At 45.3% G+C, this 14,372-nt stretch overlaps 1 protein-coding gene across 1 annotated transcript in view; it reads right to left on the bottom strand.

Moving 5' to 3' along the window:
- The window catches only part of LOC126252221 (dynein beta chain, ciliary), a 769,797-nt gene that overhangs the window by 686,043 nt on the left and 69,382 nt on the right, over positions 1–14,372 (bottom strand). Inside the window, exons 7-8 of the mRNA XM_049953092.1 lie at positions 7,326–7,423; positions 2,286–2,418 (exon numbers count right to left, since the gene is read on the bottom strand). Of these exons, the coding sequence (XP_049809049.1) occupies positions 2,286–2,418; positions 7,326–7,423 (231 nt within the window). The remainder of the gene's footprint in view (positions 1–2,285; positions 2,419–7,325; positions 7,424–14,372) is intronic.

Here is a 14,372-nt window from a genome sequence, read left to right as displayed (position 1 = left end):
ATTTCGTGCACAAAATCCTGCACCGGCAACATTTTCGCAATTATTGACGACTTCGTCTCAGTACTTCTGCAGGGAACTTCCAACGACTTGTTGAGTCCATGCCCACGTCGAGTTGCTGCACTACACCGGGCAAATCGATACTAGGAGGTGGCCCATGACTTTTGTCACCTTGGTTTACTTCACTGCTGGCACTACACCTGATGGCAGGTAACGTTCTCCAAGTATTCGCCAAACCTATACCCTTCCATCGGATTGCCACAGGGTACTGCGTGATCCAGCACTTCAGATCATTCATTTGCAGCCATCCACTAGCGTCGCTCTTTACATCACCTCAAAATCGCTTAGAATTGACAACAGAAATATGTGGCTTTGAGGACATGCTCGACGATTGTACCCCATTCCTTTTAACTTCCTGGTTACAGTCATTGTGCTAGACGGACTGATGGTAACACTTTGGAACTCACGAGTGACTTGTTCCGCTTATTTCATGAGACTTTTTACAACCATCTTCTACAACTCTCGACGGCCCCTGGCCGTCAGTACGTGAAGCCTGCCCTGTCTTGGTCAGCTGTGGTTGTTCCTTCGCCTTTCCAATTCGCAGTCACATCATCAACAGTCAGCTTTGACGGCTTTAGAAGGGTTCAAATGTCGCTGATGGATTTCTTATCCACGTGACATCCAATGATTGGCAACGTTCGAAGGCAGTGAGCTCTCCTCACCGACCAGTTTTGCTGTTATTGCTTCTCTGCTGACATTACAGTGTTCCCCGGCTCCTTTTATGCTGGTGTTTACACCCCTCGTGGCATCTAAGGGTAAATTTCGCACTAAATACGGGTGTCCGAATACTTTTGATCAGTGTAGTCAGCGACGTTTTTACAGATTTGCTGTCCTATTGTGACATTCCCTTCATAATTTTATGCATCCCAAACACTTGTTACGAGGGCAAGTCAAATGAAAACCTTAAATTTGTAATAACAAATCGAAATTTCGCGCCGTTATCCTGTAAGTTGGTAAGCGTGCTACAAACAGCGTGCAGAATGGCATGTAGGTGGCAGCATAGTGCAGATGCACACATACCGTCGCAGTATCAGTATAAAGATGGTCGCCACACTTGCGACTTGCACCAGAGGAGGACAGCGTTCTGTTATTTGGTTTTTGCGTAGTGAAGGTGTGAAACCTATTGAAATTCATCGACGAATGAAGGTTCAGTACGGTGATGCATGTTTGTCACAGCAGCAAGTCTATGAATGGAGTAGGAATTTCGCAAATGGTGTGACTAGAGTGGAAGATACTGCAGGTCAGGTACAACGAATTGTGACTCGACAGAACATTGCAACAGTTGAAGCCACAGTAAAGGAAAACTGCAGAGTGACACTGAATGTCATTGCAGCATAGTTACAGATTAGTCATGGTCAGCACACCACATTGTGCACGATGTGCTCCAGTTTCACAAAGTGTCTGCAAAATGGGTGCCACGGCAACTGACTCCTGAAATGAGAGAACGACGTGTTGATGCTTGTGAAGAACTTCTTCGGCGCTTTGACCGAGAAGCTGATGGCTTCCTTGCAAGAATCGTTACTCGGGACGAAACCTGGGTTGACTTCCACCAACTTGAAACGAAGAGAGCGAGCAAGGAATGGCGCCATTCCTCATCACCAAAACCAAAGAAGTTTCGAACAGAACCATTAGCATGGAAGGTTATACTGACTCTCTTTTGGGAAGAAAAAGGCGTCGTTTTGGAGCATTACATGCCTAGAGGGACCACTGTCACCAGTTCATCATACACAGATCCCCTAAAAAATCATCTGCGGCCTGCAATCAAATCAAAGCGACGTGGATTTCTATCAGCAGGCGTCCTTTTGCAACATGACAATGCAAGGCCCCACACTGCCCGTACAACAGTTGCAACAATCACAGACCTGCATTTTGAGTGTCTTCCTCATCCACCGTACTCACCAGACCTCGCCCCAAGTGATTTCCATTTGTTTGGACCACTCAAAGACGCAATGGGAGAAAAGAAGTTTCGTTCTGATGAAGAGGTACGCTACGCTGTGCATGAGTGGTTGCGCGAATTACCAAAAGAATTTTTTTCTAGAGGAATTTATGCACTTTGTAAGCGCTGGAGGACTTTCATTGAGCGTGAGGGAGATTATGTTGAAAACTGATACAGCTTTGTACCACTTCTGCACAATAAATAATATTTCAAAAAATATTTAAGGTTTTCATTTGACTCACCCTCGTAAAAAAAGATAGAATGAAAAGCGTGAAAAACGAAGTTGGCTTACCAATATCGTTTGCATTCTCTCCAAGAAGCTGTCAAAACGCTCGAACACCATTCTCGGATGGAAGGTCCACATGGTAGGTTCGCGGTCCTTGAAGTAGCCTGCCAAGTTTTCTCTGCGATCATCGAATATCTCCCTTTAAGCAGAAAAGACATTATTCAGTAGCGAAATCAGGAGTGTTGCATGTCCTTACTAGCTCTTAGTAATAACTGCACGTAGATACATTTCATAACAGTTTAGCGAAAACCATTTCAAAACGGTTCTAATGCTTTCTCTTTTTATACTTGGCAATGCTATGGGAAATCGGTTAGTATTTCTACTTCGAGTTGTAAATTTTGTTTTTGAGCTTAGTTAGCAATAATTTTAAACCTATTTCATCTCTTAGAAATAAGCAACTGCTGTTTAATATATTCATTCCAAAGCCCTATACATGATTTTTTACACCGTGTACGAACACTAGGGATTACTTGATTAGAGGATACGGAACAAAAAAAGTCTAACGAACTTATGTCCGGAGATACATGGTTTCCATGCTAGAGACCATTCATTCAATGGTAAAATGCCGTGTGGCGAGGGCCTCCCGTCGGGTAGACCGTTCGCCTGGTGCAAGTCTTTCGGGTCGACGCCACGTCGGCGACTTGCGTGTCGATGGGGAATGAAATGATCATGGTTAGGACAACACAACACCAGTCCCTGAGCGGAGAAAATCTCCGACCCAGCCGAGAATCGAACCCGGGCCTTTAGGTATGACATTCCGTCGCGCTGACCACTCAGCTACCAGGGGCGGACATTTATTCAATCATACTTTGTTACAGAGACTGCGATCTAATTCGCGCTGTGCCATACACAGTTATAGTATGCGTGGTTTCCTCCTAGAAGGTGGTACTGTTCCTCATACGTCACGCCCTTGGGCCCTCTTCTGCCGTAGTAATTGGTAATGTTGTGTCCGATTCACTAGTCTTGCTGACTCACCTTGTAGTGGATGTGATACAGCGTTGTACACAGTGGTTCCGTTCTCGAAACGAGAGCTTGCCGACATGGTGTTTACTTGCCAAATGTCAAATGTGTATGAAATCTTATGGGACTTAACTGCTAAGGTCATCAGTCCCTAAGCTTACACACTATTTAACCTAAATTATCCTAAGGACAAATACACACACTCATGCCCGAGGGAGGACTCGAACCTCCGCCTGGACCAACCGCAGAGTCCATGACTGCAGCGCCTTAGACCGCTCGGCTAATCCCACGCGGCGGTGTTTACTTCCAGAAAGGCAAATGGCGACGGGTGACGAACAGAAAAGTTGTATCAGGAGACCTATCCTCACCGATAGCAACCACAGCATTCAATGTTTGCAACAGTGTTTCGCCGTTTGTCTGAGACAGGCTCAGTTCAAGAAGCAGGAAATCGTGAAGGACGCACCCCAAATGTTCGGACACCAGACTTGGAGGAAAATGTGATTAACATTGTGCAAAGTGACCGCCGTGTCAGTACCAGGCAGTTGGCCCGCCAGTACAGGATAAGCTAGACGACCGTGTGGAATGTTCTCTATGACAATTTTTGCTACCCTCATTACTTACAGCGTGCGCAGGCCTTACTAGCGACATACTTTCCACATCGGGAGCAGTTTTGTCACTGGTTTCTTCACCAGGAAATCACGATACTGAGATTTGTGTCATCCATCCCACTCACAGATGAGGCCACCTTTACAGGTGGTAGTTCAGCTTTCATAACAATCATCTGGACAGTAAGCACAACCCACATGGCATGATGACAGTGAATCATCAGTATCGGTGCAGCCGGAATGTGTGAGCGGGGATGATTGGCTACCGTATTTTGGGACTATTCTTCCCTCCACGTCGCCTAACAGGCCGGAACTATCGGCGTTTCTTGCGGGTGACTTTTCATCCCCTGGTGGAAGAAGCGCCATTGATGATTAGAAAGGTTATGTGACTGCCACATGATGGTGCTCCAACCCATTTCGCGGTTAACTTTCGGACGCATATCAGTCGTGTCTTCCCTGGTCAATGGATCGTATGAGGGGGTCCAGTTGCATGGTCTGCTCGTTCACAGGATCTCAACCCGTGCAATTTCTGGTTATGAGGCCATCTCAAAAATACTGCGTATTCAGAGCCCATTCCAGATGTGGAGACAGTGGAGCAGCGTATTCAAATAACTCTGAGCACTATGGGACTTAACATCTACGGTCATCAGTCCCCTAGAACTTAGAACTACTTAAACCTAACTAACCTAAGGACATCACACACATCCATGCCCGAGGCAGGATTCGAACCTGCGACCGTAGCAGTCGCGCGGCACCGGACTGAGCGCCTAGAACCGCTAGACCACCGCGGCCGGCAGCAGCGTATTCATGCTGCCTTTGACACTGTATTAAACGGCACTTTTTGTAACAATGTATGGTTGAATAAGTGGTCTCTAACAAGGAAATCATGAATTTCCGGACATGAATTTGTTAGACCTTTTTAGTTCCGTATCCTCTCGTCGATCAATCCCTAGAGTTTGTACACAGTGGGAAAAATCACTCTGTATTTGGCATTCGGGAAAGTCCATTTCTGCACATCTTGTAAAATTACAGCGAGATATTACTGTGCCAGTTAAAATTGATGTTTCCACAAAATAATTCCATAGAAATTAACCAAATGTACCCGGATGTTACCATGTCGCATCACCACAGTCGAAAATGAGGATTTCTGCAGTATGCAGCTGGGTTTTGAAGTGAGATGCGATCATAAATACATGTGAGTTTCATGGACATTGCCCCTACTCCAGACACCTCTTAACTGGTCATCGGGGCTCAGTTCGAAGAGGTGCTCATTACTGAAAACAATTTTACTCCGGTCAGTGAGATTCCAGGCCGAAGACACGTCTGGAGACGCCCTGGGCAAGGGTGGGATACCAAACTGACTGTCGTCTCCCCCCCCCCCCCCCATACGGCCCACTAGCTAGGAATGATCGCCTGGAGTGTCATTTCATTTCCTAGCACGATTCATTTGGTTATCATCTGCGGCACCCTTGAAGCACAGCGGTACGTCTACGATATTCTACGCTCCGTTTTGTTGCCCTTCATAGCAAGCCATCCTGGGCTTATATTTCAGCAAACCCGCACACAGTGAGTGTTTCTACTGTCTTCGTGCTCGCCAAACCCAACCTCGGCCAACAAGGTCGCTAGATTTAGCTTGTCTCGAAATGATAAAGTGCGGTATGCACAAGAAGCTTCGTCTTCACATCGGGTTCGAATTTCTCTATAGTATTACCTATTAATGACTTCAAAATGTTCAAATGTGTGTGAATTCGTAAGGGACCAAACTGCTGAGGTCATCGGTCCCTAGACTTACAGACTACTTAAACTAGCTTATGCTAAGAACAACACACACACACCCATGCCCGAGGGAGGACTCGAACCTCCAGCGGGAGGGGCCGCGCAATCCGTGACATGACATGACGCCTCTAACCGCACAGCCACTCCGCGCGGCTATTAATGACTTCTCTCCTATCGTTTACTTGAAGTAAACTTTGTAATTTTGTGACATCCTTTTCTGTATAATTTCCTGAAAGAAGCCAGGAAATCAGTAATGTTCATCTCACCTGCAATTCAGATCTCCCTCGGTAAGGTATATTGACTCTCACGAGCTGTTCGAAACCTTTCAAATGCTTTTTCTTTCGCACTTTTGTGAGTTTCGTTTTGGCACATATTTCATATTTCGCGTAAATCTTTCTTCCATTTATACAATTTATGTTCAGATTCTATGAAATGAAGCCAGCTTTGCACACTGCTTGAGTTTAATATTTTTCTTCCTCTTTCATTGCACCAAGAAATTTACAGTATTTTCTTCGTCTCTGAAACCTATTACTGTCATACTTTCTTTTAGCCCGGAAATTATTCTGTGTTGGCTATGAACTTTAATTGGAACGACAATCATCATTTGAACCACAGTTCGTGGAATTGTTTGTTATTTCCTGTTGCCTCTAATGTTTCCAAAACATCCAACAAAATGTCTACATCATTCCAATGAGTGTCCAAGAAATTAACTAATAAATAACACCTATGTAGGTCTTCAGGAGAAGTAAGTGAATTCGATAGCTTACCACGTTCTTCATATTTTATCTTTGCGAGGTTGAAAACATTAACTGCATTCCACATTATTGTGAAATTCTGGACGCTGACAGATACTATTACAAGCATATGAGTATATGAAGAAATCACAAAGAAAATTGATCCAATTTTATCTTGATTGTTAACGCTTAGCGATACCACAAAGGCAGCTACTAATTATTATTATTACCACGTGAATCGCAAATTTGAGCCAATAGTAGGTGAGAACAAGTGTCTCAGACAAGCTATCAACGGAAACTTAAATTCTCTTTACAAATTACGATCGCGTTTTGACATGTGTTACATGATTACCACTGTACTTTCAATCAAGGATATGCGTCCGCCGTGTTGCACATGCGCTGTCACTACAGCTTCGGCAGATGTGTACACTTCTCCAACCGTTTGGAGAGCTGCGAATTTGGCAAACTTAGCTGTTACATTTCTGACATTGTGTATTCTACCTGTCCTCTAAAATTTAATATGAAATTCGGTATGAAAAGCAGCCTACAGTTGCCCTAACTATGTTTATCCTAAACCTTGACCATGGTTTCTGCTATAATAATATAGCCTTCTTCAGAAGTCATAAGCTTTTAAAAATGAAAAATGTCTTAGCCCAGCGGCTGCGGCAAGATCAATAAAATAAAATATTGATCTTAACGCAGCCGCTGGGCTAAGACATTTTTCATTTTTAAAAGCTTATGACTTCTAAAGAAGGCTATATTATTATAGCAGAAACTATGGTGAAGGTTCAGAATAAACATAATTAATGCAACTGTGGGTTGTTTTTCATTCGGGAGAATTTCGTAACGGTCGCTGGTGGTGCTGCCATGATGAAAATTATTACAATTTGCTGATATTACGCGAATAATTGAAAATCAATCGTATTTTCAAGAGAAATTTCAAAATTAAATTGCAATTGTGGAAAACTTACCTAAAGAACTTGAGTGTGCCAATACATTCCTGTATCCTCTGTTTGGCTTCATCAACATCAGACTGGAATATCGAAGCCGGATCGAGGTACTTTTTGGCCTAGAAGAAAGAAAGTATGCTATCATTAGGCGTCTAACCTTTTTGAAGTTTTCTTGGTGTGATTGGTGGGTACACTGTTTTTCATCGTTTCTTTTTGAAAGCGGTATATACTTCTAAATCACAAAGATTTCATTAATATATAAACAGACTGGAATTTTCAGGTGTAATGTCTAATGGTGGGTGTACTGACCTCTGCCCCAGAACGCGTGTACTATACTGCGAGCAAATAAAGTAACTCCATTGGGAAATAGTTTGCAGCTAAGCAGTGTCGAAAACAATGAAGTGTTTCGGTACACGGCATTAAAATTCAGTATGCTGAAAGTCTAGCCTTTCCTGAAGAGTGAAATAGAGCTATAGCCCACGGTTAATTCACGCCGAAACATTCTAATGAGAAGCACGTCGTGTATTTTCAATATATTAATAATATTAATGTTTGTAAATTATTCGTTTAGTATCTGCGAGGGATTTTTTGTGCATTTCAACATAGTGTAGAAGTGGGAAGCGTGTTTATTCCATGTTGGAGAAAACGACACAGAAGTTAAATATTATTATGATCTTATGCAAGATGCACTTAATAAACCTAACAAGTTTCATTTTTCTAAATTGTTCTCAGATTTTTTGAAGTAGTCGTTAGCTGGCGCAGTGCATTTCCTGTTACGAAGTGTACGCTACTTTTATGTAATTATATTATACAGGGTGCTCGGAAATTCCCGTTACAAACTTCTAGAACTTGAACTTGTAGAGGGGAGTGAGAATAGGACCCCTTGTTCAAAAACGCACAGTTTCCGTTCTATGACAGTTTCAATTCAGATGTTTGATTCATGCATTTCTTCTTGAGGGATTGAATTAAATGTGACACAGGTAGAATTATTAGACAGCAATTCGAAAGGAAACGTAACGGAACAACCATTTATCACTTAAGCACATTTGTTTATATACTGAAGAGCCCAAGAAACTGGTACACGTGCCTAATATCGTGTAGGGTCCCATTGAGCACGCAGAAGCGCCTCAGCATAACGTGGCATGGACTCGACTAATGTCTGAAGTAGTACTGGAGGGGATTGACGCCATGAATCCTGCAGAGCTGTCCATAAATCCGTAAGAGTACGAGGGGCTGGAGACCTCTTCTGAACAGCACGTTGAAAGCCATCCCAAATATGCTCAACTATGTCAAGGTAACGTCGTGCACGTACTCACTACCGATGGGTATGTAAATGACTAATGCTGCAATTCTCTGAGAGAAGTAGAACAGATACCACCAAAGTGCGTTAGTATTGTCACCAGGCCTGCTAGGGTATATGAGGGGCGTGTACAGCATCAAAGGTAGGTCCCCTCTATGACCTGATTCTTTTCCCCCATCTGCTCCTATTCCTCGAACATATCTGCGTCCTCTAGACCTTCCGCCGCCTTGATCCCCCTCATCCTCTGGTTGCTCTTCTCCTCTCCAGCCCCCACCCTCTGCTGCGCCTTCACCGTTGTGTCCCCCCTACCCTCCACCTCTACACCTTTCATCTCCTTTCCCAAGGTGGCTTCCGTCGACTCTCTCTCCCTCCATTTATTCCTCCTATCAACTATGATCCTCATCTGCCCCTCCCTTCCTCTGTCCTTTTCTCTGGCTCCCTCCCCCCCCTTCCAGCCTGTTTTTTCCCCACCTACCCTCGCTCTGCCTCCCTTCTCTCCCCCCGAGTCCTTTTGCTCTCCCCTCCACTGCCTTTCCCGCTCCTTTTCACGTCCGACCAGTTCCCCATTTTTTTCTCTGTCCCCTCCCTCCATCAGCTCCCCCCCCCCCATATTTTTCTTCCCCTCCTCCCCCCTTTTTTCCCCTTCATCGGTCTGGGTCCTCCCCCTGCCCCCCATCTGCCGCCGTGTCGCCTCTACAGTGCTGTTTTAAGTGAGTGTCTAGTATTGTGCGTCCATTGTCAGTCTTGCCAACAGCCACCATACTGTCACTAGTTGTGTTTTTATCTTGTGCGAACAGAAACCACACTGTCACCATTTTTTTAATTGTGCATGTCTCCTTCCTGTGTGTCTTCATCCGCATCGTCAACGCCGTGTTTTTGTATTTCAAGTTCCGCAACTTTCCGCCATTATACTGCTATTAACAACGTCACTGTTCTATCGCCTTTTTATAATGTTTGCTCTCTCTCCATTGTTTGTTTAATTTTTCTCTCGGCTGTAGAGCAGCGTATTAAGCTGCTGTCACCCCGCCGCTCCCAGGTGTGTGTGTGTGTGTGGGGGGGGGGGGGGGGATATAAATCAATGAAGGAAAAAAACATCAAAGGTTGAGTGAGAACTGCGAAGAACACGGAGATGACACTTATTTGTATCAGACAGCGTTATCGGCAGTTGACAGTATTTGAAATGGGCCTCATTGTGGGTCTGTGTATCGCCAGATATTTGAACAGTGTAACGTCCAGATTATGAGGCATTCGGATGTTACAGTGGCCCTGGCCCGTTGCTGGGCTGCATGAGAACGTGAGGGCAGGTATACTCGCCGTCTAGCTTCCAGCTGGCCATGTCTGACCATCATAAGGGAGAATCGCACCAGACATCATAATCGTTTCACCTATGCTCGCCGCGCGGTATTAGCCGAGCGGTCCAAGGCGCTGCAGTCATGGACTGTGCGGCTGGTCCCGGTGGAGGTTCGAGTCCTCCCTCGGGCATGCGTGTGTGTGTTTGTCCTTAGGATAATTTAGGTTAAGTAGTGTGTAATGTTAGGGACAGATGACCTTAGCAGTTAAGTCCCATAAGATTTCACACACACACCTATGCGCCTACCATCCGAGAACAAGTAACGGACTCTCTGCAACATTCGATTTCACCCCATACTATTGGTCGGAGAGTAGCAGTAGCCAGACTAGGGAATTACCGTTAGTACCACAACACGACGGCAGCGATTGAAGTGGTGGCGTGACTGCTTATTAATGGCGTCGCACTGTGTTCAGCGATGAATTGTGGTTCAGCACTACCCCGGGTAACCAATGTGGGGTCATACAGGAAGATCTGACTCGACTTCTTAATCACTTTGCATATCCTCTCAACTCCAGAAATTTCATTTCTTTTTGTCCTCATACTTTGGGTCCTTTAGTGTGTGTGTGTGTGTGTATGTGTGTGTGTGTGTGTGTCGGACAGTGCAAATATCTGTAAGTAACGCCCATTTTCGACAACCCACCATGAACTGCAAACAGCAGAAACAACTGCGTATTATCTTTCTTTTAGCATACCGTCATTAACATCAATTCTGTGGTGTACAGAACGGTGTCGAAAATAAGTGACTGTAGTTTGATAGAAGATGACGTAGACAAAATTTCTAGTTGGTGTGTTGATTGGCAGCTGGTTCTTAATGTAGGAAAATGTAAATTAATGCGATGGAGTAGGAAAAACAAACCCGTAAAGTTCAAGTGTGGCATTAGTAGCGTCTGCTTGACACAGTCACGTCATTTAAATATCTGGGCTTAACGTTGCGAAGCGGTATGAAATGAATAGAGGATGTGACGGCTGTGGTAGCGAAGACGAACGGTGCACTTCAGTTTATTGGGAGAATTTTAGGAAAGTATAGTTCATCTGTAAAGGAAACCGCATATAGGACGCAAATGCGGCTTATCTTTGAGTGCTGCTCGGCTTGGGACCCGCACCAGGCCAGATTGAAAGAAGACATCGGAGAAATTGAGAGGCGAGCCGGTAGATTTATTACTGGTAATTTCGATCAGCATGCAGGCGTCACGGGTATACTTCGGGAGCCATAGTGAGAATCCCTGGAGGGAAGAAACATTCATATCGAAGAACATCACTGACAAAGTTCAGAGAAGCTGACTGCAGAACGATCCTATTGCCGGCAACATGCACTTCGCATTGGACCACCAAGATAAGATACGAGAAATCAGGGCTCATACGGAGGCATATAGTCGTTTCTCCCTCGCTCTATCTGCGACTCGAACAGGAAAGGAAACGACTAGTTCTGGTACAGGGTTTCCGTCCACCACGCACCGTACGCTGGCTTGCAGAGTTCGTAGGTACACTCACGCTCATAATTTAAGGATAATTGCAGAATGTGGTGCCACACAACGTGATAATACACCAAATTGGCGCTAATAGCTTAGGCACATAGCGAATACTCACGACACAGATCTGTAAGTCCACGGTATTGGTGATAAGTTGAGAAAACCGTCCCGAAACACATGTGTTACAAAACGCCACTGTTTGCTGCACATGTACCCCGACATCAATATGAGATATGATCACCATGCACACGTACACGGGCCGCACAATGGGTTGGCATACTCTGGATCAGGTGGTCGAGCAGCTGTTGGGGTATAGCCTCCCATTCTTGCACTAGTGCCTCTCGTAGGGGTTTGAAGACGTGCAGCGATACGTCGACAGAGAGCACCCCAGATGTGCTCGATGGGGTTTAGGTCTGGAGAACAGGGAGGCCATTCCATTCGCCTACTCTACGATTGCAGCTCGTTGGGACCGTGCGTTATCATCCACCAGAAGGAAGGTGGGACCCACTACACCCCTGAAAAGGTGGACATACTGGTGCAAAATGAAGTCCCAATACACCTGACCTGTTACATTTTCTCTGTTAAGGACATGCAGGGGTGTACGTGCACCAATCATCATCCCACCCCACACCATAAAACCACGACCTCCATACAGGTCCCTTTCAAGGACATTAAGGGGTTGGTATCTGGTTCCTGGTTCACGCAAGATGAAAACCCGGCGGGAATCACTGTTCAGACTACACCTGGACTCGTCCGTGAACATAACCTGGGACCACAGTTCCAATGACCACGTGCTGTGTTCTTGTCACCAGGCTTTACGGGCTCTTCTGTGACCAGGGGGCAGGGGAATGCACCTCGCAGGTCTCCGGGCGAATAAACCATGCCTGTTCAGTCGTCTGTAGACTGTGTGTCTGCACACAACTGTTCCAGTGGCTGCAGTAAGGTTCCGAGCAAGGCTACCTGCAGTACCCCGTGGCCGTCTGCAGACACTGAAGGTGAGATATCGGTCTTCCTGTGGCGTTGTACACTGTGGACGTCCCGTACTGTAGCGCCTGGACACGTTTCCAGTCTACTGGAATGGTTGCCATAATTTTGAGATCACACTTTGTGGCACTCAGAGGGCCCGTGGTACGACCTGCGGTGATTGACTAGCCTCCAGTCGCTCTAGTATTCTACCCCTCATAACGTCATCAATATGTGTTCTTTGAGCCATTTTCAACACATAGTCACCATTTACACGTCTGAAAATGTCTGCACACTTACTCACTGCACCGTACTCTGACCTGCACCAACACACCTCTGCGTATGTGGACTGCTGCCAGCGCCACCGTGCGACGACCGCAGGTCAAATGCACCGCATGGTCATACCCCGAGGTGATTTAAACCCGCAAACCGCCCACCAGAGCGTTGTTTCACCATGTACCAGCATTATCCTTAATTTACGAGCATCAGTGTAGATGTATATCTAGAATGCGGCAGCTATTTTTATGAAACACCCTGCAAACACATGCCTCACAACCATTGCTTATTGAAGACCTATTTCCGCCTGAAATATTCATGTCCGTGCATTTGTTCCTTGTCTCCAACTACGCAGGGTAGTATGGCAGACCGTCTGAATAATTTTGTCACTAAAATCTTTGGACACCTTTCCGTTTGCTCACGGATGGAGACGGAAACCGATTTGAGCAGGATTAGAGAAGGAAGTTGGCTGTGACCTTCTTTAAGAAACTGTCTTGTAATTCACCTCTAGTGATCCAGGGAAACCAGAAAAACGTAAACCAAAATGACGGAAAGTGGACTTCAATGCCACTGTCCTTAAACTGCTGCGGTACCTCGCTCTATCAAAAACGTTCCGCTTTTATGCTCTGTACGAGGGCGTTCAATAAGTAACGCAACATATTTTTTTCAGAAAGCAGGTTGGTTTTATTCAATATTCCAATAGACCATAATACTCCCCTCTCTTTTGGCTCCAAAATACTATTTTTCAACATAATCTCCGTTGAATGCAACGGCTTCACGCTACCTTGCCGGAAGGGCCCGAATGTCTGCATGGTACCGATCTACTAGTGGATGTCGGCGACAACGACTTGCTGCATCTGTAATATCCTATCATCCAAATTCTGCTTCCCGTGCAGTGCATCCTTCATTGGGCCGAACAGGTGGAAATAGGAAGGTGTGAGATACAGTCTGTAGGATGGAAGAGGAAGACCAGTCCAATGAAGTTTTTGAGCTCCTCTCCGGCGTACAGACTTGTGTGACGCCTACTAGCAGAGACGTCCAGTTGTGCAGCGAGATGCTTGTGATCCGGCGATCATCTCGAATGAGAGTGTCTGCACGTTCCAACACTGCAGGATCTGTTTGCGCCATCAGGCACGCGAGAGATCGGACACTTTTGCGCGACCTTGTTGCGATTATGACAGATTCCTCGACCGACTCACCGTACTTTTGTTCACCGCCAGGTCTCTGTAGACATTCTGCAAGCGTCTATGAATATCTGCGATGCTCTGATTTTGCGCCAAAAGAAAAATGGCAGCTCTCCGCTTAGAACGCACCTATGTTACAGACGCAATTTAAAGGCTGCTTCCAGCGCCACTATCAAACGGAACTTAATGACACTATAGGAGCTGAAGCGAGAATATTCGATGATGTCCTGCAACAAATTCCGCATTTTTCAACCGAAATCTGCCGAGAAAAAAATGTGTTGCATTACTTATTGAATGCGTCTCGTATATTGTAGATAAGAATAGTTATTACAAAGATTTTGTAAAGGATTTTTTTTAAACTACTGGCCATTAAAATTGCTACACCAAGATGCAGATGATAAACGGGTATTCATTGGACAAATATATTATACTAGGACTGACATGTGATTACATTTTCATGCAGTTTGGGTGCATAGATCTTGAGAAATCAGTACCCAGAACAACCATCTCTGGCCGTAATTACGA

Source organism: Schistocerca nitens, chromosome 4 (assembly GCF_023898315.1).
Source record: "Schistocerca nitens isolate TAMUIC-IGC-003100 chromosome 4, iqSchNite1.1, whole genome shotgun sequence".
Taxonomy (NCBI): Eukaryota; Metazoa; Arthropoda; class Insecta; order Orthoptera; family Acrididae; genus Schistocerca; species Schistocerca nitens.
The sequence above is the reverse complement of the archived record's forward strand: the minus strand, read 5'-3'. Positions and strand labels throughout refer to the sequence as shown.